Source organism: Typopeltis vanoorti, chromosome 9 (assembly GCF_054136105.1).
Source record: "Typopeltis vanoorti isolate ZY-2024b chromosome 9, IOZ_Tvanoo_1.0, whole genome shotgun sequence".
Classification (NCBI taxonomy): domain Eukaryota; kingdom Metazoa; phylum Arthropoda; class Arachnida; order Uropygi; family Thelyphonidae; genus Typopeltis; species Typopeltis vanoorti.
In genome coordinates, this window is record NC_143557.1 from 34,716,464 (window position 1) to 34,738,632 (window position 22,169).

General features: G+C 35.6%; 1 protein-coding gene across 2 annotated transcripts in view; it reads right to left on the reverse strand.

Moving 5' to 3' along the window:
• LOC150102965 (sorting nexin-14-like) overlaps window positions 1-22,169 on the reverse strand; it is a 793,179-nt gene that overhangs the window by 498,317 nt on the left and 272,693 nt on the right. For both annotated transcript variants that reach the window (XM_090397844.1, XM_090397845.1), the window contains one exon: window positions 20,039-20,122. In XM_090397844.1, coding sequence (XP_090253970.1) covers window positions 20,039-20,122 — 84 coding nt within the window. The remainder of the gene's footprint in view (window positions 1-20,038; window positions 20,123-22,169) is intronic.

Genomic DNA, 22,169 nt, shown 5'->3' on the forward strand with positions numbered 1-22,169 from the left:
TTGTTTTCATGTTTACCTGAAAGCTTAGATAGTGAAAACAGTTAACTAACAATACTTAATATATGATTTTATGTTATCATTTGTCATGTTGATTATTATTATTATTATTTCAGGTGATTCCAGGGAGTCCTTAGACTCATCGAGGGAGGCCCTAAACATCATGTCCACACAACTATACGACATTCTCACAGTATCTATCACACCTTGCCTTGAACTCGCTCACCGTCACAGCACCCACAACAGACTCCGGCAAATTATTCCACTCATTTACCACTCCAAAAGTAAAGAACCCAGCTCTAACACCCCTGCTAACCACACTCTTGCCCAGCTTCCATAGGTGTCCCCTGGTTCTCCCACCACCAGTCCTGATCTCAAAAATATCCTCTGAATTAATCCTATAGAATCCTTTTAGCAATTTGAATGTCTCAATCATATCTCCCCTTTTCCGCCTATCAACTAATTTCTGCAACCCACAAATCTTCAACCTGTTCTCATATGGTTCATTCCATAGACCTGCTATCATCTTAGTCACTCGCCTCTGGATGGTTTTGTCGTGGATTTTTTTTTTTTTTTGCCCAAAATTGAAATTAACTTGCTGTTCAGATATAGTTAGTGAACATGTGTTCATAATTTGTTTTGTTTTACTTAAAGTGATTAAGTATTCAATTATGTCTGATTATACGCAAAGTGTACGCAAACAATGATGAAATCAAGAATATAATTTCTAGGCATCTTTAATTTATAGTATAACAAAAACTTTCAACATATCTCTCTAATCCAGAGTATTTTAGTAATAAGGCATGACATCATCTTTTGCCTACTTGTATATGGAAATGTGACTTCTGCATTACTTCAACCTTGGTATCACTTCTGGATCTAGCTCCCACTGATGACAGCTAGGATTTCAGCATGATAAGTACTTTGGTTTTCTTTGATTTGTTTTTCACTTTGATTTTATTTTACTGGTACTAGTGGTGATAGCTTTGTCCCCACTAGCACTGGTTATTTTGTAAGTAAATATTAAGATTGCTGGTGGTGCAGTTAAAATCTGCATTTCATAGTAGCTCATATAGAGCATTTGCTGATGGTGTAGAATTATTTCTATACTACAGAATTATTTAATTCTCGAGTCTTATGACTGAAAGTTTTTTTTTTTTTTTTTTTTTATCTCTTACAATCAAGTGCAGAGGTTTTAATCTTTTTTTTTCCCCAAACTGAGATAATGGTACCAATTCCTATAAGGGTGTGAACAATAAGAATTGAAATTTCAGGATGTGAAGAAGTGAGACAGGTGCCTAAGAATTTAAGAGATAGTTCGTGCTAGTAAGATTTATTCTTTCACCCCCATACAGTCGAGGGAAATATTTAATTGTAGTTAAAGATGTGTCAACAAGGGACAAACTATTGCAGGGTTTTACTTTCGGAGGCAGCACAGTTATTCCTGTAATGGTGGGAAGCCAGGTTAAAACAGTAAAAATCTAAAGATTTCCAACAGAATATATACAGAACAGTAATTGAAATTCTTATACAGAAATTCTCGAAATAGAGTAAAATTAGTAACATACAGCTTATCAGGTGAATATCCAAACTGGTTTTCTGGTGATGTCACCTTCACAATGGATATGTAGATGCCCATACCAAATTTTGTTAACATCGGTACAACCCGAGTTATGGTAAACTATTTCAGAATTTTTGCACAGAATAATATCACAGGCATCTTCAGTACATTTAAAAAGCTAATTGAACAATAACTAACAATTCCAAAAGGAATTGTTAGTTATTGTTCAATTATTGTTCAACCTAGGGACATTAAATTTCCTAATTTAAAAAAAACAACAACAAATAAATAAATATATATATATATATATATATACACACACACACAAATTAAAAAAGTCAGGAAAGATTAACTGATTTAAAAAGCACCATCTCCCACTGAGGGGATAGATGTAGACCATCGGATCTGTTTAAGTTTGGAGAGTAAAGTAAAGTTTTACATGTTTCTTTATAAAGCCCTTTCAAGAGGAATCGACTTTTGTCTTGTTTCAATGAACTCTCTGTCTAGTGTTGATGGCAGGCTCGGCAAGTCCAGACTGACCTTGAACCTGAACAGTCTGTGCTTGCAGAGCATGCCATCAACAATAGACAGAGAGTTCATTAGAATAAGACAAAAGTCCTTCACAAAAGTCAGTTCCTCATGGAACGGCTTTATAAAGAAACATGTGAAACTTTACTTCACTCTCCTAACTTAAACAGATCTGATGGTCTACATCTATCACCTCTGTGGGAGATAGTACTTTTTAAAACTGCTAATCTTTCCTAACTTTTTTTATTTGTATATATATATTTTATTTATTTATCTATTTTTTTTTAAATAAGTTAGGAAATTTAATGACCTTCTTTAGTTATCTTACCTTAGTTACTTAGGTGGTGAATTTTAGAATTGTCAGTTATTGTTTAATTAGCTTTTTACATGTACCGAAGATGCCTGTGATACTTAGGCAAAAATTCTACAATTAAATAATAATATTTTAAGTGAGTTAATTCTGTTATTATAATTTTAAGCAATATCTACTCATGGTATTTTCTTACTGAAACAATCTATTCTGGAGTACCCAAATATAAATGTTTCAACTGCATGGAGATTGGACATATTGCTAATCAGTGTTTCAAACATTGTCAGAAATGTGAAAGTTCTGAATACTGCATTAAAACCTGACATTTCAGAACTTTCGTTGAAAAGGCAGGAGCACCGGTAGAGCCAATTGAAATACAGTATATATCAGAGGAATAAAGAAGAGATCCCAGACCTTCCAATTAAGTCAAATAAAGATGGTGCTTTTAAACAAACTAACTTGGTAAAATTACAAAAAGTGCATGACGAAATCAGCCAGAAATTAACCCCAAAATTCCAGAACTGCAACAGCCATTTTTCCAGTCAAACATAGATGGAACATCAGTTGAAATTACCAATAATGAACATAGCATAACAACTGAACAGATACAAGACAAAATGCAAACACATGAAACTGTTCTACAAGGCGAAACTGGAGAAGAAACAGAAAAGCAAGTTAGACAACTGAAAAAAACGTAATATATAGACAAGACCATCAAAAAGGAAAGATGAATTAATGAAAAAAATTGAGGATAAACAAAAAAAATAAAATAAACGATGTGTTAAAAAAAGAAACTAAATCTAAAAGAAAAAGAAGTAATAAAAATTGTAAATGAGAAAGTTGCGGATCGTCAAATGAAGACTCTTCAGGCTCAGAAGAGGTATGGACTATGAAGAAGATGTCATGCTAATAAAGGGAAAGCAAGATATACAATTAAAAAATAATAATAATAAAATTTACTGATTCAAAGTTATCTCAGTATGATTATCATCTAAATGGAAATAATTAGCTTCCAAATCAAAAACAATAGATGTGAAAGTAAAATAATGCACAGCAACTGCACAAACCTAGAAAACAGTTTACAAGAAGAGGCTACACAACTGGTATCTTTGATCTTTTTCACAGATCGAAGACCTCATCATATGAGTTCATCCAAAACCTAGAAGTTAAAGACTTACCAGTGACACATCACTAATCTTAGCATCTCCTTTCTGCATTGCCTCATTAAATGTATGAGGATTCCACAAATAAATTAAACAAGAAACTATATGGAAACTTATGTCATGCCATAATATCAGGTTTTTGTTTCTCTAAGAAACATACTTCTGCAGATATAAAAACTTCAACAGACATACCATTTCTTTCTTCTTGGAGTTTTGGAAGATTTAACAGAGCTGGAGTAGGAGTTCTTATTCTTGCTCCCCCCCCCCCCTTCTTGGGTCATTCTATAATATCCAAAGGGATGCACAAGGAAGAATCTTGACAATAGACTGGAAATACTGTGGATGTATAATAAGATTTATAAATGTTTCTGCTCTATCTAATGGAACAGTTACATGAAAATTCTACCAGGAATTGGAGGTGTATTTATAAGATGCCCACTACACCATAGCAGCTGGAGACTGGTGTATTGAAAACCCCATATTAAACAAAACAGGAAGAAACCCGAGGAGTGAAAAAGTGAAATATGCACAGGTAAAATGTCTTGACAATGCTCAACTACTAGACATATTGAAGATTTGCAATCCTAATCTCCAGGCTTATACATACATAAATCAAGGTATTGGTACCCATCTTGATCGAATTTATCTCTTTTCCCTTATTAATAGGATAATTCAGATAAAACATCTTGACATCAACATCTGAGATCATAATCCAGTTCTACTTAAATTCCACTGCATGGAACAAGTAGAGATCAGTTCTGGATCATGGAGACTCTTACACCAAATTTTCTGTTGATATTTTCTACTATATTCCAGACCCTCTGTGCAAATTGGAATAATGTTAGCTGGAACAGTGATATGTGGTTAAAATTCAAACACAGTAAAACAGAACATGATTGAATGGGGAAAGGAACAGGCTTTCCTCAAAAGAAAAAAAATTTAAAGATCTGTATATAAAGAGTGAAGCTGGTTCACAGCAAACCAATGCAATGGTATAAGACAGTGGTTCTTAACCTTTTTACTGGTCAGAATTCCAGTGAACTTCATCCTTTCTTTTAGTGTTACACCATGATCAGCATTCACTTTAAAATTATATGTTATAAATAACTATTTTAAATTCCTGACATTTTGACCTTCATATTAAGCATACACAAATATACAAGGAAAAGCTGAGTTACATTTCATACAGTATGCTAAAGAGACAATGATTTGATCAACGGTTATTCTACTGGCATGACCTCTAGTGAAAATATAATATATATATATATAAAAATTGAATAAAAAATTAATTAATTAGAAACTACATCAAAGCTATACTCTATTTAAGATAACATCAGAGAAACATTCTTTCATATAGATAGTTTTCTTAAAGTAACAATGATGTCCTAATTTAACATGACAATTGTTATATTAGATTTAAGATTCTGGATTATCTACAGTCCTGTTTATAGTTAATCTTAGGAAGAAAGGTTCCGTGGGTAGAATTGCATTGAAGATAAATAGAAGGATCCGCCAAGGCGAGGTGATCTTCCCTAATAGTTATCTCTTAGGGAGAAAGGTTCCGTGGGTAGAATATGATTAACACTGATGACTGCATTGTGTTCTATGGTATCAAATGCTTTTTTAAAATAATAAAGAGGAAACATAGAGGGATGATAACAGAAATTAACAAAAATCAGACCACACAAATAACCCTATATAAATATAAAGAGAGGGGTCTGCCAAGGCAATGTGATCTTCCCAAATCTATTTACCAGCACTTTACTTGCACTTACACTTACCAGATTTTTTCTTGAACTAGTTGAATTTATTAATAAAGTCAATATAGTCATCATTTATGTAACAGTTCTTAGTAGTCCATTTGGTCTCTTCTATGAACTTCCTGAACTTGTGGTAGTCTATTTGTTTGGGTTGTCTTTTGAGGTTTGATGTTGCTCTTTTCTTGTTGTTCTATGTTGTTCTTTTTTGTGGTCTATTCTTATACTGGCTCTGAGGAGTCTGTGGTTGAAAGATCATATATCTTAAATATAATTTAGTTTGCATAAATTTTTTCCTCTCATGGAAAAAGGAAATGTGATTTAAATAATTAGTCAATATGTGCTGGAATATTTTCCAGCTCATACCACTAGGAATGTTTTCTCGCATCCCTGGTTAAGAAACTGTGGTATAGAATGTAGCAACATCATTAAAAACATTAACATAGAGATAGAACGGAAAGGCAGAAACAAGTAGAAGAAAGAAAATTTTAAATAAGAATATAGCAGTACTTAGCAGATAACCCTTCAACTGCATTCTTCAATAGATGATTCACTAAATTCTCATACTCAATTCAATTAATTATATTGAATTGAGTATGAGGCCGAAACAAAGTGCCAGAATGCTGACCACCAGAAGAGGGGCATCCGAAAAGTCACTTGGAGAAGTCAAAAGTAAAAACAATGCCGATTTGTTTCTACGATTCTAAGGGCATTATCCACAAAGAATTCGTTCCACATGGCCAAACAGTCAATGGTGAGTTTTATCTCGAAGTTTTGAAGCAATTAATAGTGAGAATTTGTTGCGTATGGCATGAATATCGTGATGCAGGCAGCTGGTCACTTTTGCAAGATAATGCACCATCTCATCGTTTGAACATTGTGAGATAGTTTTTGAGCAAAAACCAAGTTTGTGTGTTGGATCACTTGCCATATTCACCTGATTTAGCACCCTGTGACTTCTTTCTCTTCCCCCCGACTTCACCTGCCGATGACAAGAAAGCAATAACACCATTGAAAACGTTCGAACGGCAGTAACCACGACTCTCAACAGTATCCCAAAACTCATTTAACAAATTAATTGACCCTGCCAAATGCTGTATCGATGCTAGGGGAGAGTATGTTGATTGAAATAAATTATTTGAATAATTATAATTGGCTTGTGTTTTATTTTCTATCAAAAGTTCATTTCCTTTTTGGACAGCGAGTGTACAAGAACACTGAAACCTTAGAAGATTGGAAAATAGGGCCCCCTTGCCTTTTCTTCTAAAGTCATAGTACTCAAAACCATAATCTTCCCTGCTCAGTTGTACATAATAAATATTACAGACATAACAGAAACTGAAGAAAAGAAATTATATAGTAAACCTGTGCAATTTTTTTGGTCAATATATAATTATACATGTGCAGACCTTCTCCTGTAATACCTCGGTTTTCATCTTCCACTGTTTGAAGTAAATCAGCGATTTTCAACCTTTTGCATAATATGGCACACCTAGACTAATTATTAAAATTCTGCGGCACACTAAAAATATATTCCTTTTAATTTTTTTGATGATCTGGCAAAAAATAGGCATAATTTTGATTTACACACACAATATATTAATAATTACTTATCCTTTTTGCTCCCAAAAATTTTAAACTATATTTTTGACATTTTGAGTAAGAAAAACAATACTCAAAATTATTTTCAAAAATTTTTATTGATTTTTTCAAATTAATATTAAATGTATTAAATAATATCGTACTTGCAGTTAATTTTAATGAGATATCTGAGCTTGATGTTGTTTCAGAATGTCTTTTGTGCAAGGTCGAATTTTAGATAGGCATTCTCTTAAATCATCTTCCAAGGCTTCCAGCCATGATCTCTTTTTGTTCTTAATAATATTCATTGCAGAAAAAGCTTGATTTGCACAAATCAAATACTTGAGAATGGAAGAAGTCATGATCTCTTTTTGTTCTTAATAATATTCAATGCAGAAAAGCTTGATTTGCACAAATCAAATACTGGAGAATGGAAGAAGTACTTCTATTGCTTTTTTTTTTTTGGTAATATTTGGAAATTCACTTCTTAGAGATAACCAAACCAAAGTAGTATCTATTGTTGAATGTTTTAGTTTTAAACCACTGTCATTTCTTATCTTATATCTGTTATTTCGTCCTCTTCTGTAATCTTTAAATTTCCCAATTTACACGCGCTTAAGACAAACGGATCTCTTATCCAATCGAAGGATGATATGTCAACTGAGGGATAATATTTTTCAGTATTTGTATTTAGTAATCTTAAGGTTTGTAAAATTAGATCTATTAGATTTTCATTCAGTTTGCACTTTTTTTGTTAGTTCAAACATATTTACTGCATTTTCTTTTCTGATTCTTTCTTCCCAAAGCATTAGTTCTTCTTTGAATGCATTAATTTTGTCAGGTGGAAGTAAGAATGTTTTCAGTCTCCCTACATACTTTTATTAAGTGTATTTAAAAATTGAAATAAATCAGCAAGAAATGCAACCTCACTGCACCAAAGCTCGCCACTAAGAAAATCTGATAACTCAGATTGTTGGGTTGTCAAAAAAATTAGAATTTCCTCTTTTAGTTCATAAAATCTTGATAAAACTCATCCACGAGATAACCATCTCACTTCTGTATGTATTAACAACTGCATGTAAGAAGCTTCCATTGAGAAGCATAGTGCTGCAAACAACCTCGATTGTAACAGCCTGGCTTTTATATAATTGACAATTTTGATAGTCTTGTCTAGTACTTTTTTAATCTGAAGTTCCAATGATTTGACGCTAGTACTTCTCTATGGAGAAAACAATGCGTAAAAATAATTCTAGGATTCTTATTTTGAGGCAGTGTGACAAATCCTTTTACATTTCCTGACACTGAGCAGGCACCATCCATGCAAATACTGATGTAAGAATCACAAGACAAGTTATGGCAATTAAAGTAATTATCAACATCCAAAATATCTTGGCCCTTCATTGTTTCCGGGAGTAGTCGAAAAATAATAACTGTTCTATAATATCTTCCTTATAAATAAATCTACTGAAGGCTAGAAGTTGAGCTTTACCAGTTACATCAGTTGATTCGTCCAACTGAATAGCAAACATATCTGCTTCTTTAATGTGAGATACCACTTGCATTAAAGTGATATACCACTTATATCACTTTAATGTGAGATACGATCTTTGGCCAAATCCTGAATATGTCAATAAATGGTGTTATCTGACATAGGAATTTTTAAAATCTCCTTTTCATATTCCTCGCCAAACATGATATTAATAATTTTACAGCATGCTGGCAGAATTATAGTTTCTGCAATTGCATAACTGGCTTCTTGGGCTTTTTGGACAGAGTTACAAACTTAGCACATCTTTTTGCTTGAATAGTTTTATCCAGTACAAGTCTTTAAAAAATTAGCCAGTTTTTCGCTCATTTACTTGGAACTATAGCATTGTTTTGCTAATTTTTTGCCACAAACTACGTATATAGGATGTAGTGGATTTTCTTGACTGCAAATAAAGCCAAATAAATAATTTTTGTCGTACTGGCAAATGTTAGTTTTTAATTTAATTTTAGAAGAACCAGTACTAGATATGGTATCTGCTGCTGGGGTGATGGGCAAAACCAGCTTCACGTTCTTCTTTCTTTTTTTTCTTTCGATGTACTAGCTTCACTTTCTTCATTGTCCTCAAATTTTCATTTTTTATTACAAATTTATCAATGTTAAAGGAATACTATTGAATAAAATTAACTGAATGAAAAAAAATAAAATAAAATAAAATAACTCTTACCAGTAACCTTAAAAATAAGAGAATTAAATGAAGTCATTTGGGAACACACTTATCAAAAGATTAAAGCTAATTAACGTGCAATTTTAAACCGATTCACCAACCGTAAGCTTCTTAAAATATAAATAAGGGAGCTTCAGGTGCGGATGGAAGACCAGACACTAATAAATAAATGCGCAAATTATGACATTATCTCTTTTAATTAATTTGTTTTCACAAATCTCATGGAACACATGAAGACCTCTCACTGCACAGCAGTTGAAAATCGCTGAAGCAAATGATTATAAAGTGAAGATTATAAAGTGAAGGTCCAGAAGCTGAGACTGTTCCTGAACTAATTCAGTAACAGTCTCAGCTTTAAACAATGTCTTAAATCTAAGGCATTGCTACAACACTCCAGCATCAACATTCTTTCCATTAAAGAAAGTAAAATTTGGTATAAAGAAGTCTTTTATCTCTTTCACAGCAAACTTCCACAGTTGGGTACTGACAACAACACTTTATTTCATAACTTATTTAAGTTCCAAGGATACCCTAATATTTTGAAGGGATCTTGATTGGAGACCTGCATACGGTCGGCATCAAATGGAGATACTTTAACATATTGACATTAACAGGAACATCTTAACACTGGAGATCCAATCTGTGACAATTGTTACCAATTGGAAACAGTAAAAATTGCATTCTACAGCTGCCCACTTGTCCTGCATATTTCGAACAGATTATGTAATGTGTTGGGCATTCCATTACTTACAACAGAACAGGTTATTTTTTTCCAGTACCCCTCACCTGTCAGCAACGGGAAGAGAATTTTGATTTTTATAATTAATGAATTAAAATACCATTTATAAAAGATTAGAAAGAAACATGGATTTAAAAACAATTACAACATCCAAATGCTTAATAATATTGTATTGTGGAAAGAAGCATTCTAGAAGATATCAAATTTTGGGCTAAGTGGTGTAGACCACCCATATTATGCAATATTCACCAAGGGGAAATTAAAATTCTATCTATTTTTGCTATGAGAGGTTTTTAAATGGTTCCATCCACTTAATTCAATGTGGTCTTATAGTCAATTGCAGGGATGACTGGAGAGCAATCCCAGGCAGAGAAAAGCAACTCAAAGCTTTCATAAGACACCTGGGTATCAGTCTTCTTTGTGCTTTAGTTTCAATTGATCTTTTAGTCATTCATCTATATGAGATTAGTGAAAAAAGGAAAACTACAGCCTTTGGCTATACAATGATAGAGAACAGGCCTCAGCTCTTTTATATCTCTCATATTATTTATCCTTCTTTTCTTTTTCCTAATACTATCAGGCTCTCTTGCACCCCTATATTAACTACTACAGGCCCACAATGAGCACCCAACTTACTTTTTCACCTCACTAAAGGTTGAAATTGGTCTGGGTAGCAGTCCTTCCCATAATGCATAGCATTATACATGTCTGTAATGATATGTGAGCTGCATTATGGGATACTGAGGCAATTAATATGAAGTCATTAGCCTCATACAAGTAGCCCAGTAGTGAAATTACTTCACATGCAAACTTTGTTTGCTCACACTTGGATAAAGGATGAAACCAAGAATATATCTTCTTGGCATGTTTAATTTATGATACCAGGATGAAAATTTTATATTAATAAAAATATATACACAAGATATATCCATTTTAAGTTATTTATTATTAAGTTGTTCAATGAAGTGGGAATTTCTGATCTCTTGGTAATCAATTGACATCACAACAGTATTAACATTTATTTTTATCTGATTGATACTAAAACAATGAAGTCAGCACAATCATATTGGCATAACAGTTTTTTTCTCATCATCATTAAATTCCTGCCATGTACCCTCAAGGGGTGTACAGGATATGATAGTACTACATGAAAAATTTACATTACTAACTTCCTATCTACAATTTTCCTCCACAATCAGTCTGTTACTTACCAAGACTCCAACATTATCAGATCTTATATTTCTATCGTCTAAGGCACTTTGTACCGTATCAATCCACCTATATCTTGGTCTTCCTGCGATTCAAGACAATTAGCCTCGCATTTAGCATTGACTACTATGGCTACTCCGTCTTTTCCTTGATTGTCATTGCCTGAATACAACATTTTGTATTTATTGCTCAGAAAAATCCACCAGTTTTTGTCTTTTTTGTTTCAGTCACCCCTATTATGTCGATCTGGTACTTATCTAATTCCTCAGCTAGCTCCATTTCTTTGCAATTCAGGCTTCTTATGTTGATAGTACCAATCTTTAACTCTGGTGAGTTGGGGTTTGTTTTCAGATTTGTTCCAGTAGCTAACTTTTCGCTGTTCGCCCTGGTTCCCTGACGAAAACAATGGGGCCTTGTTTAACCGGGCGACGCCCCAGCCGGCATGAAATTTTGTCATGTTGTACCATCATTTTTTATTTTGGTTTAACCAATAAGAATACAATTTGGTAAAATCCTCCAGTTTTTGTCTTTTTTGTTTCAGTCACCCCTATTATGTCGATCTGGTACATATTTAATTCCTCAACTAGCTCCATTTCTTTGCCATTCAGGCTTCTTATGTTGAGAGTACCGATCTTTAACTCTGGTGATGTTGAGTTGGGGTGTGTTTTAAGATTTGTTCCAGTAGCTGACTTTTCGCTGTTTGGCCTGGTTCCCTAGCAAAAACAACGGGGGCCTTGTTTAACCGGGCAACGCCCCAGCCGGCATGAAATTGTGCCATGTTGTACCATGATTTGAAATTTTGGTTTAAGCCAATAAGAATACAATTTGGTCGGCTAAATCCCAAATTGTCAGCCCATTCAGTATCCAAGTAGATACCCAACAGGGTGCACTACGAAAAGGTGAGAATTGGACATTAGGTCAGAAGCCCTGATCAGTTCTCAGCATTCTTTAACATGCTCGCTGCCACGCTCCTCGGGCATAGTTTGTTCCCGCACGCCAAGCGCTTTCGCGTCTTCAAGGTCACTATGAGTAATCTCGTAGCCAGCTTATCAGACAGAATTTTGTTTCATACGCCAACTATGAGTAATCCAATATCACCCCACCCATATATTACATGCGCTGATGAATTTGTTTATTGTGTCTAGTCTCTAAAAACCTTGAGTTTCGCCATGACCAGTAAAAGAAAACTTACTGATAAAGAATTAGAAGTTTATGCTAATATGAGCGATGATGAATTTAATGAATTCATCATTGCAAATGGAAGGAAAGAGGGAAGTTCTTTCCATTTGAAATATGCACAAAATTTAAATGGTTGAAGCAAAAAATCAATGGTAAAATTCAATTAAAACCAAGTATCGTTAGGGGCTATAATTTGGGTATGTCAGGCATCGATCTTTCTGATCAAATGCTTTCTTACAATCCCCCCTTTACGAAAGACAATTAGATGGCCAAAGAAATTGGCAACACGTATTCTTGATATATACATTTACAATGCGCATAAATTTTATAATTACTGGAAACACAATGACTGCGTTAAAATTTAGAGATCAATTTATCTCAGTTTTTGTTGGAATGGATTACAGCATCACAGATCCGAGACAGCATGTAATTGAAAATACTAGGGGTGTGAGAGTGCTTGACCTGGTAATAGCATCTCAGAATTTGACTGTAATGAATATGACCATGTTGCCACCTACTGGTGAGAGTGCTCATAAGGTCTTGACCTGGGAGGTGGCTAAAGGTGTGGAATTTTCGATTAAGACTGGGTACATGTGGAATTACCATGCTGGCAAGTATGACAAGCTTAGGAGATTGCTTGGATCAGTGTCATGGCATGTACAACTGCAAGGGCTGGATGTCGATAGAGCATGGGAAGTGGTCAAAGAGCATTTACAGGAGGTTATGGCTGATTGTATACCTAGGGTCCGAATTGTAAACCAAGTAGGGGTTAAATGGATGAATAACACCATTAAGCTTGAGCTGCAAAAAAAAGAAACAATTGTGGAGGGGATTTAAAGAAAGGGGTGACCTGCAGGCACACAAACGGTATAAAGTGCAGGCCAGAAGGGTAACGAGTGTGGTAAAAAAAGCAAAAGCGGATTATGAAAGGAAACCAGCTATGCAAGCTAAAGAGAATCCCAAAAGTTCTTTCAATATGCTGCAAGCAAGAAAAAACACAGCAAAATGATTTTAAGGAATGATGATGGTAAGGAGGTCACCGAATCAGTCGATATAGTGAAGTTACTGAATTTGCGCACTTTGCAAAAGTATATCATCCAGGTGGTGACATTGAAAAAATGAAGGAACCATTAGTTTATATTGGAATTGTGATGAATGAAGTGGAGGTGAATAGTCTATTACAGAACCTTAATGTGAATACATCTGTGGGATAGGATGGTATACCGGCACGGGTCATGCATGAAGCGGCTAAGGAATTATGAGTGCCCTTGACCATGTTGTTTAATCTGAGTCTCGGGTCTGGTTTAGTCCCGAAGGTGTGGAAAGAGGGGAAAATAGTTTCCATAAAGGAGGATCCAAGACTACGGTTGCAAATTACCGACCGATCAGCATATCAGAAGTCGTTTTCAAGGTCTTGGAGAAAGTAGTCAAGGGAAAAATACAGGAATGGATTGATGAAAATGAGATACTGTACGGGGGACAGCATGGCTTTGTGAAGGGTAGATCATGCCTCAGTAACTTGCTCAAGTTTTATAACAAGTTGACAGCTGAACTGGATAAGGGTAATGGGTTTACAGTGATACTGTTGGACCTGGCAAAGGCGTTTGACAGGATACCACATGGAATTCTAATCCGTAAACTACAACATATGGGAATGGATATAGGATTGGTGAGATGGATAGGTGGGTGGTTGATGGAGAAGTATCAAAGAGTAGTTTATTCAGGAGTAGAGTCCAAAAGACAGCCTGTGACTAGTGGTGTGCCACAGGATTCTATTTAATCTGTTCATTAACGATATAGGGAAGGATCTAAGTGGAACAGTTCATTTGTTCGCTGATGATGCAAAGTTGGGTGGCGTGATAGTGAATGCAGAAGATGTTAAAATCTTGCAGGATGACTTGGATAGATTGGAGTTCTGGGCTAAGGAGAATGCATGTCAATTTAATGTGACAAAATGTAAGGTTATGCATTTTGGGGTGAAAAGATTAGCAGCAGTATACCATATTGATGGAACTGTACTCCAGGAGATTGATGAGACCAGGGACTTGGGAGTGTTGGTGGATAGGGAGATGAAGTTTAGGAGGCACATTGCAAAAGTATCTAAATCAGCTCATCAACTCACTTGGTTGTTGAAAAATACCTTGACAAGCAGAGACACGCAAGTTATTGTACCTCTGTAGCGAGCCTTGATAAGACCTCATCTCGACTACTGTGCCCAGATATGGTCATCTCAGTTCCTTCTTGATGGGGAGGAGGTGGAGAGGATCCAGAGCAAGTGACTAAGATGATATCAGGTCTATGGAATGAACCATATGAGAATAGGTTGAAGATTTGTGGGTTGCAGAAACTAGTTGATAGGGCAGATAAGGGGAGATATCTGCCTATCAACTAGTTAGAATGATTGAGACATTCAAATTGCTAAAGGGATTCTATAGGATTAATTCACAGGATATTTTTGAGATCAGGACTGGTGGTGGGAGAACTAGGGGACACCTATGGCAGCTTATTCCACAGATAAGTGGAATAAGCTGCCAGAGTCTGTTGTGGGTGCTATGATGGTCAGCGAGTTCAAGGCAAGGTATGATATGAGAATGTTGTATAGTTGTGTGGAATGATGTTTAGGGCCTCCGTCGATGAGTCTATGGACTCCCTGGAGTCGCCCGAAATAATAATAATAATTATCAGCAAGATTTGGGATCTTCATTATTTGGAAATTTTACCACCTACAGAAAAAAATACACCGAGAAAGCCATGCCGAGTATGTACACGAAACAAACAACGACGTGAAACTTGTAATTATTGTCCTGTTTGCCAGGAAAAACCACCATTGTGCGTGGAAAATTGTTTTAAAGTGTATCATTCGTAATTTGAATAAATTGGTTTTTATTTTGTTTCATTTTATTATTTTTATTGATTTTTATCAGTTTTAAATTGATTTACAAATTACGTGTTATACTACGGATTAGTTCGCGCTTGCCATAGGAGGTTGGTAATCGACATACGAGTATGTTCGCAGTTGGCTTCTGAGGCACATACATAATATACTATATTTTAGTTGAAATTATTTCCCTTCTATCAAGCCCCCAGACATGCTCTCCACTTTATTCAGAATCCAAGGGTTCAAATTAAGGTAATTATACTAAGGGTTAACTAGTGTTTGGCATAGCAGGTTGGTAAATCGACATACAAGTATACTCGTAGTTGGCTTGTGAAGCTCATATACGAACTACGAGTACACTCATAGTTGGCAGCAAACATGTTAAAGGCTATGTGGAGGTCTCCTCTCAGTTATACAGCTTTGACCCTTAAGCACTCCACTATTCTTTTCTGATTAGTTTAATTTCCCAGAAATGCAGGTTAACTCATGGAGCTGAAAAGTAATGAAGGATAATATGGATGTTGGAAGTTTTTTCTCACTTGGTTAGACTACTATAAATTTAGTTTAATCCTTTTTCCAATTGCAAGCAAACAAAGTTTGTGCCTGAAGTAATTTCAGGACTGAGACAACTCGTGGTAAAAGTGGACCAGGCTCTCATCACTACTTGTCTTAGTGTCTCCAATAATGCCAAGCACTGACATGTATAGTGCTATGCATTAAGGGAAGGGCCACTACCCAGACCGGTTTCGACATTTATTGAGGTCTCATCAGTTGGAGTCAGACCCAGAAGTTGTGATACTAAAGTAGAAGCAATGGAGAAGTCATATTTACCTATATGAGTTGCCAAAACATGTCTCACCTTATTATTAAATTACTCTCGATTTAGAGAAAGATGTTGGAAGTTTTTTTCCATTTGGTTAGACTATAATAAATTTAGTTTAATCCTTTATCCAAGTGTAAGCAAACAAAGTTTGCACCTGTAGTATCTTCAGGACTGAGGCAACTCATAGTAAAGGTGGACGAAGCTCTCATCACTACTTGTCTTAGTATGACTTCTCCATTGCTTCCGCCTTAGTATCACCACCTCTTGGTCTGGCTTCCACCGACGAGACCTCAATAAAGGTCGAAACCAGTCTGAGTAGTGGCCCTTCCCTTAATGCATAGCATTATACATATCCACAAAATGTGCTTTGCATTATGGGAGATACTAAGACAAGTAGCGATGAGAGCTTGGTCCATCTTTACCATGAGTTGCCTCAGTCCTGAAGATACTTCAGGCGCAAACTTTGTTTGCTTACACTTGGATAAAGGATTAACCTAAATTTATGATAATATTGATATTAACATATTATATTCTTAAAAATCTTCTGCCACCAACAATAATAAACATGACAGACTTTTCTAATAACATTTTTGGCCAGAATGACATTAATGAACACTTCCTAGTGTTAAAAAACTTTTTTATTATCCCGATGTTTCGATCTTCACATCAAGATCATTATCTGGAGTGTACATAAATATACAGGACAAGCTGAGTTACATCATTAACTGTAAGCTAGAGAAACAATGATTTGATCACATGTTATTCTACTGGCATGACCTCTGGTGAAAAAAAAAAATTATAAATTACATCAAGCTAAATTCTATTTTACGATGACAGGAATAAGCATTCTTTCGGATGGTTTTCTTTTGGAAACAATTGGTGTCCTATTTCTAGTATTACAATTCGTATTTTTGATTTACAATACTAGATTTTCTACAGACCTGTTTATTGTTGTTCTTAATGAGGATGGTTCCGTGGATCGAATATATACCTTCCCTATGTTTGGGATTTTTAGACCATCATTATTGTTCAGATTGGGGTGGTTGATAAGAATCTCACAGGTTTCCTTGAATTTCCGTTCATACCATGCTTTAGTGTGATGTAGAGACAACTAGTTATTTTCCAGTCAATTCTGTGTAAGGTATTCAGGGCATGATCAGAAAGGCCAGCTTCACCATAATTATTATATTTGATGTGTCATTTATGTTCCTTTTGTCTAATAGGAATTGTATGTCCTGTTTCTCCTATATATGGTATGTTGCAAGTACAATAAATCTGGTATACTCCAGGGTGGGCTAGTGGAGGGAGTGGGTCTTTTTTTTTTTTTTTTTTTTTTTTTTTTTAACACAGTTGTAAATTAACATGGTTATAAATTCCAAAAATTTTTTTAAATGAATGCTGATCACTGTGTAACCCTAAAAGAAAAGAACACTTTCTAGCTTATAACAAATTTAGTTTAATCCTTTATCCAAGTGTAAGCAAACAAAGTTTGCGACGAAGTATCTTCAGGACTGAGGCAACTCGTGGTAAAGGTGGACCAAGCTCTCATCACTCCTTGTCTCAATATCTCCCATAATGCAAAGCACATCTCCTTGCAGACATGTATAAAGCTATGCATTAAGGGAAGGGCCACTATTCAGAACGGTTTCGACCTTTATTGAGGTCTCATCAGTGGGAGCCAGACCCAGAAGTGGTAATACTAAGGCAGAAGCAATGGAGAAGTCATATTTACTTATACGAGTTGCCAAAATATCTGCAAGTAGCTGAAGTTTGATACCAATTTTTCCTTCAGTCACATTGAAAAAAATTAAAGCAGTATGAATTTGCTTTATGTGAAGTCTTTAGATAGCATGTGATCAAATATTCCTGTTCTTCCTGAAGGAATTCAGATTTCCTTGCAGAAGATTCTAAAACCAAACAAGCTTAGGTTTATGGGATGGAGTATTATCCTGCTGGAACATAAAGAATTTGCCTTTCACAACTGCTAATAATATCTATCAAGGTATCAAAATTGCCATCATACAACGTTGTGCAACCTGGTTAGTGCATCCAAAATAATATGACAGTGAATTAAGAATTTTGATGATGTGCACTACAGTTCTATATTAATAAGCTTATTAAATTACTTAAGGAATTTACAACGTACAAATGATATAAATTAAAATTAAACTTTAATCTATATTCTAATATTTCGGCAACGTGACATTGCCATTTTCACAGGAACTTAAAATAAAGGCACGTGCACGCAGGCACTACACACAGTAATTGAGGACGAAACAGGAAGCTGTTGTTTCTCCTAAAAGTCCTGATGGTGCCCGCAAGCGAGCTATGTATGTATTCTCAGCCGTTGGGCTGAAGGTCTTCTGATGTAAGTCTCCCAAATTTGGGGCAGTCTCATGCAATCAAATTTGTTGAGGTTTGGCCTGTTTCTTAGAGCTGAGGCCGATTCCATGAATAGCCTTTAAAATTTGAATTTACTACAGTGTATTACCATGGCTTTCTTCCACCATACTCTGTGGCGAGTATCCAGAGCATGGTCTGGAAGACCAGAGTGGCTGTACTGGTGAAAATGGATGTAGTCCTTGTGTTCTGAAATTCTGATGTTCGCTGTCCTGCCTGTTTGATCAAAATAGGACAGCTTTCAGCTGCAAGGGACCTGGTATACACCAGGTAGGTCTAAGGGAGGTGGTTGGTCTTTCTTGGGGCAGATAAGGGACGCCAATTTTTTATATGGTCTGTAACAAGAGGTCAAGTTATGTTTTTTTAGAAATTTGGTAATTTTTTCCGAGGTGCCTCGGATGTAGGGAATGGTGATGGATTTAGAATAATCCTTGTCATGAAGGGGAGACAGGGGGGTTGTGGTTAACTGGTGTCAATATTTTTGGATTTTTTTTTTTGGGGGGGGGGGGAGCCATTGGCTGAGAAAGTGTTGAGAATGTGGTTTAGTACCGTGGTTAGGGCACTGTCATTTGAACAGATAAGTTTAGTCCTGTTGTGTAGTGTCTTAATAACTCCATATTGTTGTGAGGGGAGGGGGGGGGAAGAATTGTTGGTGAATGTATCTGCCTGTATGGGTGAGTTTTGTATAAATTGAGAAAACCAAGATTCCGTCAGGCTGGTGGGTGACTAGTGCGTCTAAGAAAGGAAGGCTGTTATTTTTCTCCTTTTCCAGGGTGAACTTGATTCTGGGGTGTTGATTGTTTAGGTGTGTTAAGAAGGAGAGGAGTGTATCAGAACCATGTGGCCAAATAGCGAACACATCATCAATGTAGCAAAGCCATAGTTGGTTTCTGTGGGAGAGAGTTTAAGGCTTTCTCTTCAAAAGTCTTCATAAAAAAGTTGGCCAAGGGTGGGGAGAGTGGTGAACCCATGGCTGTCCCCTCCATGTGTTTGTAGAATTTTCCTTGTCAAATGAAATAGTCTAAGTTCATAGTGAACTGAAATAGGACTGAGATATCGGGAGGAAATTTAGCTTGGATTAGCTCTAAGGTTTCTTTGAGTGTGAATAAGGAGGAGACGTCAAAACTGACCATTATGTCAGTATGTTGGAGTGTAAGGTTTTCTATGCTGGCTTTGAAATGGGCTGAGTTATTTGTGTGATGGTGTGTTGTCAGTATAGTGTGTGAGCGCTTTAGCCAAATGTTTAGCTAATTTGCATGTGGGGAAATCAATGCCATCCACTATGGGACGTAATGGCACATTTTCTTTATGTATTTTTGGAAGTCCATATATACGGGGGGGGGGGGTATGGAGTTAAACGGTTTTAATTTGTTAGCGACTTCTACAGGCCAAGAAGTGATCTTTTGTACGTTGTAAATTCCTTAAGTAATTTAATAAGCATGTATAACCACATAGCGAACCTTTCTACGAGAATTTCTATATTAATAGTATATTAATTCTGACTCATAATATATATATATACCACTTAAACATGATTTAAGTAGCAGCAGTAGCAAAGTAATAGGAAACTTGTTTAGTCCCTTAACTAACAGAAGCAGTCTCGTATAAAGACCAATTCTTCTCATAACTCAGAAAATAGTTTTTGAGTGTATGTCATTATATCAAAAGCTTAATTCATTATTAAAACTTAGTAAACTTACAAAATGTTGACTAGAGCTATTTGTAGAAACAAAATTGCTCAACAATTCCACTTTTGGTTCTTGAACATTTGGGTATTCTGTCATCTAGAAAAAATAAAGGAATTACAGTGATATAATATATATATATATATATGTTCATATTATTTACTGACTGAATTCCAAGAATTAGGAAAACAAATTAGTTTAATTTAACACACAACGTTTCGGTGGAATGCCGACTTCTTCAGGCATGAGAACATTAAAAAAATAAATAAAAAACACCGTAAAGAAACACTGTACCACTACAATAAGACTATGAAATGGAATTAAGTTTGAACTGAAGCCACAGTCTGGGCTAAAGTTCTATTGTTAGGCACATGCAAGCGTGTGACTTCACAAGTGCACCAGTATCTGATAGCAAAGTTATGTGAGTCTGGCAAACTATTACTAAGGTTACTGTTTATGTGAGAAGAATCTAGGATAATTTCTTTGGATTCAACTATGCAGCGTTCTACTTCATCATGGCATATATGAATGTTTGATGCTGTATTCCAGTCTATTTCATGTTGGCGGCATTCACTATTCGTGTTCACTGAGAACAGGACATGGCTTGAGAGGGTGCTTGCTCCGGTTCAACTATAAGCGATGTCTCTCTCTGATGTTTCTGATGTTCTTCGAGACGCAGGAGGATGGACTTCTCAGTTTGGCCATAATATGGCTTCCCACAGTCACATATGATTTTATATACACCTGGAAACCGAAGGTGGTTGTGAGCCTGTTGGCTTAGAATTGATCTCAGTTTAGGAAGAGTGGAAAAGCACGTTTTTATATTAAATTTTTTCAAAATTTTTCTTAGTTTCTGGGAGAGCGAGCTGATGCACGATAAAGAGATATAACCCTTGGGGTTGTCCTGTGTCTCTGTGTTGTTTTGAGGATGGCAGTATAGTTGTTTATTGATAGTTTTTGAAGAGTAGCCATTATTTGTGAAGGTACTTTTGAGATGTTGTAGTTCATTTTTTAGCTCCTCCTTATCTGACAATACAGACCTGGCATGATGAGCCAGAGTGGAGATGATACCTAACTTCTGTGCTGGATAGTGATGTGAGGACGCAGGCAGGTATCTATCTGTGTGTGTGTGTGTTGATTTTCTGAAGATCAAGATTTTTAAGGGGTCAGACATCTTAATAAGTTTGATGTCCATTGGTGCACCCAGGAAGGAGGCCAAAGGGCCCTGAGCCCCCAAAAGGAAAAGGAAAAAAACACTAGAAAAATTTCCAAAAATCTTTTCCTAATTAAAATAAAAAAATTTATGTTGTGTCGTGTCTTCTATTTCTATGCTACTTGTGAATTAGCAGTCACATGAGGTAGGAATATTCTATAGTGCTCAGGAATCCTGGCCGCTGTGAACACAAGGTGAATGAAGTAGTACTCGGGCACTACTTTGTTTGTCCAAACCAGACCAGAGGAGATCACGGGTATCATATTGCCAATCACTGCAGATGCTCAGTCATAGCTCATATGCAATACGTAGTGTGTATTCTCAAATCGTCTACTCAACTCCCCCTCCCCCCAAGATTAAATCTTGAGTGCTTGGCCCCTCCAAGATTAAATCCTGAATGTGCCACACTTGATGTCTAAAAATGGCAGAGATTCATTTCTTCAATTTTGATGGCAAACTTGATGTCTGGGTGGAAGTTGTTTAAGTGATTTAAAAAAATGTGAAGATTATATATATACATACTGCCAATCTTTGCACCCATGCTCATTCTTCACTCTTGATTTTTTACATCCCCAAAGAGTTTGGAATACAGCTAATTCTATTTTTACACGATTTCACAATAACACGGTTTAGAAAACAAAGGCAATTCTATTTTTACGTGGAATATTTTAATTTAACACAGTTCAAATGGTGCTTATTTTTAAAATTTCTGTTTGAATTCAGTTCTATTAAAAAGGGTATTTCCATTATAATTATCATTTTCTAGAATGGTACATACGTACTTAAACTTGAATTTTGGGTAAGTAACCACCTGCATATCTTAAATATCAGGGATTACTCGATGCTACAGAATGTAGACAATTGTGGCACCAAAAAAAAAAAAAAATTAATTTTTGTAATTACGAGTCCCCAAAGTTAAGCCAATAGATGATC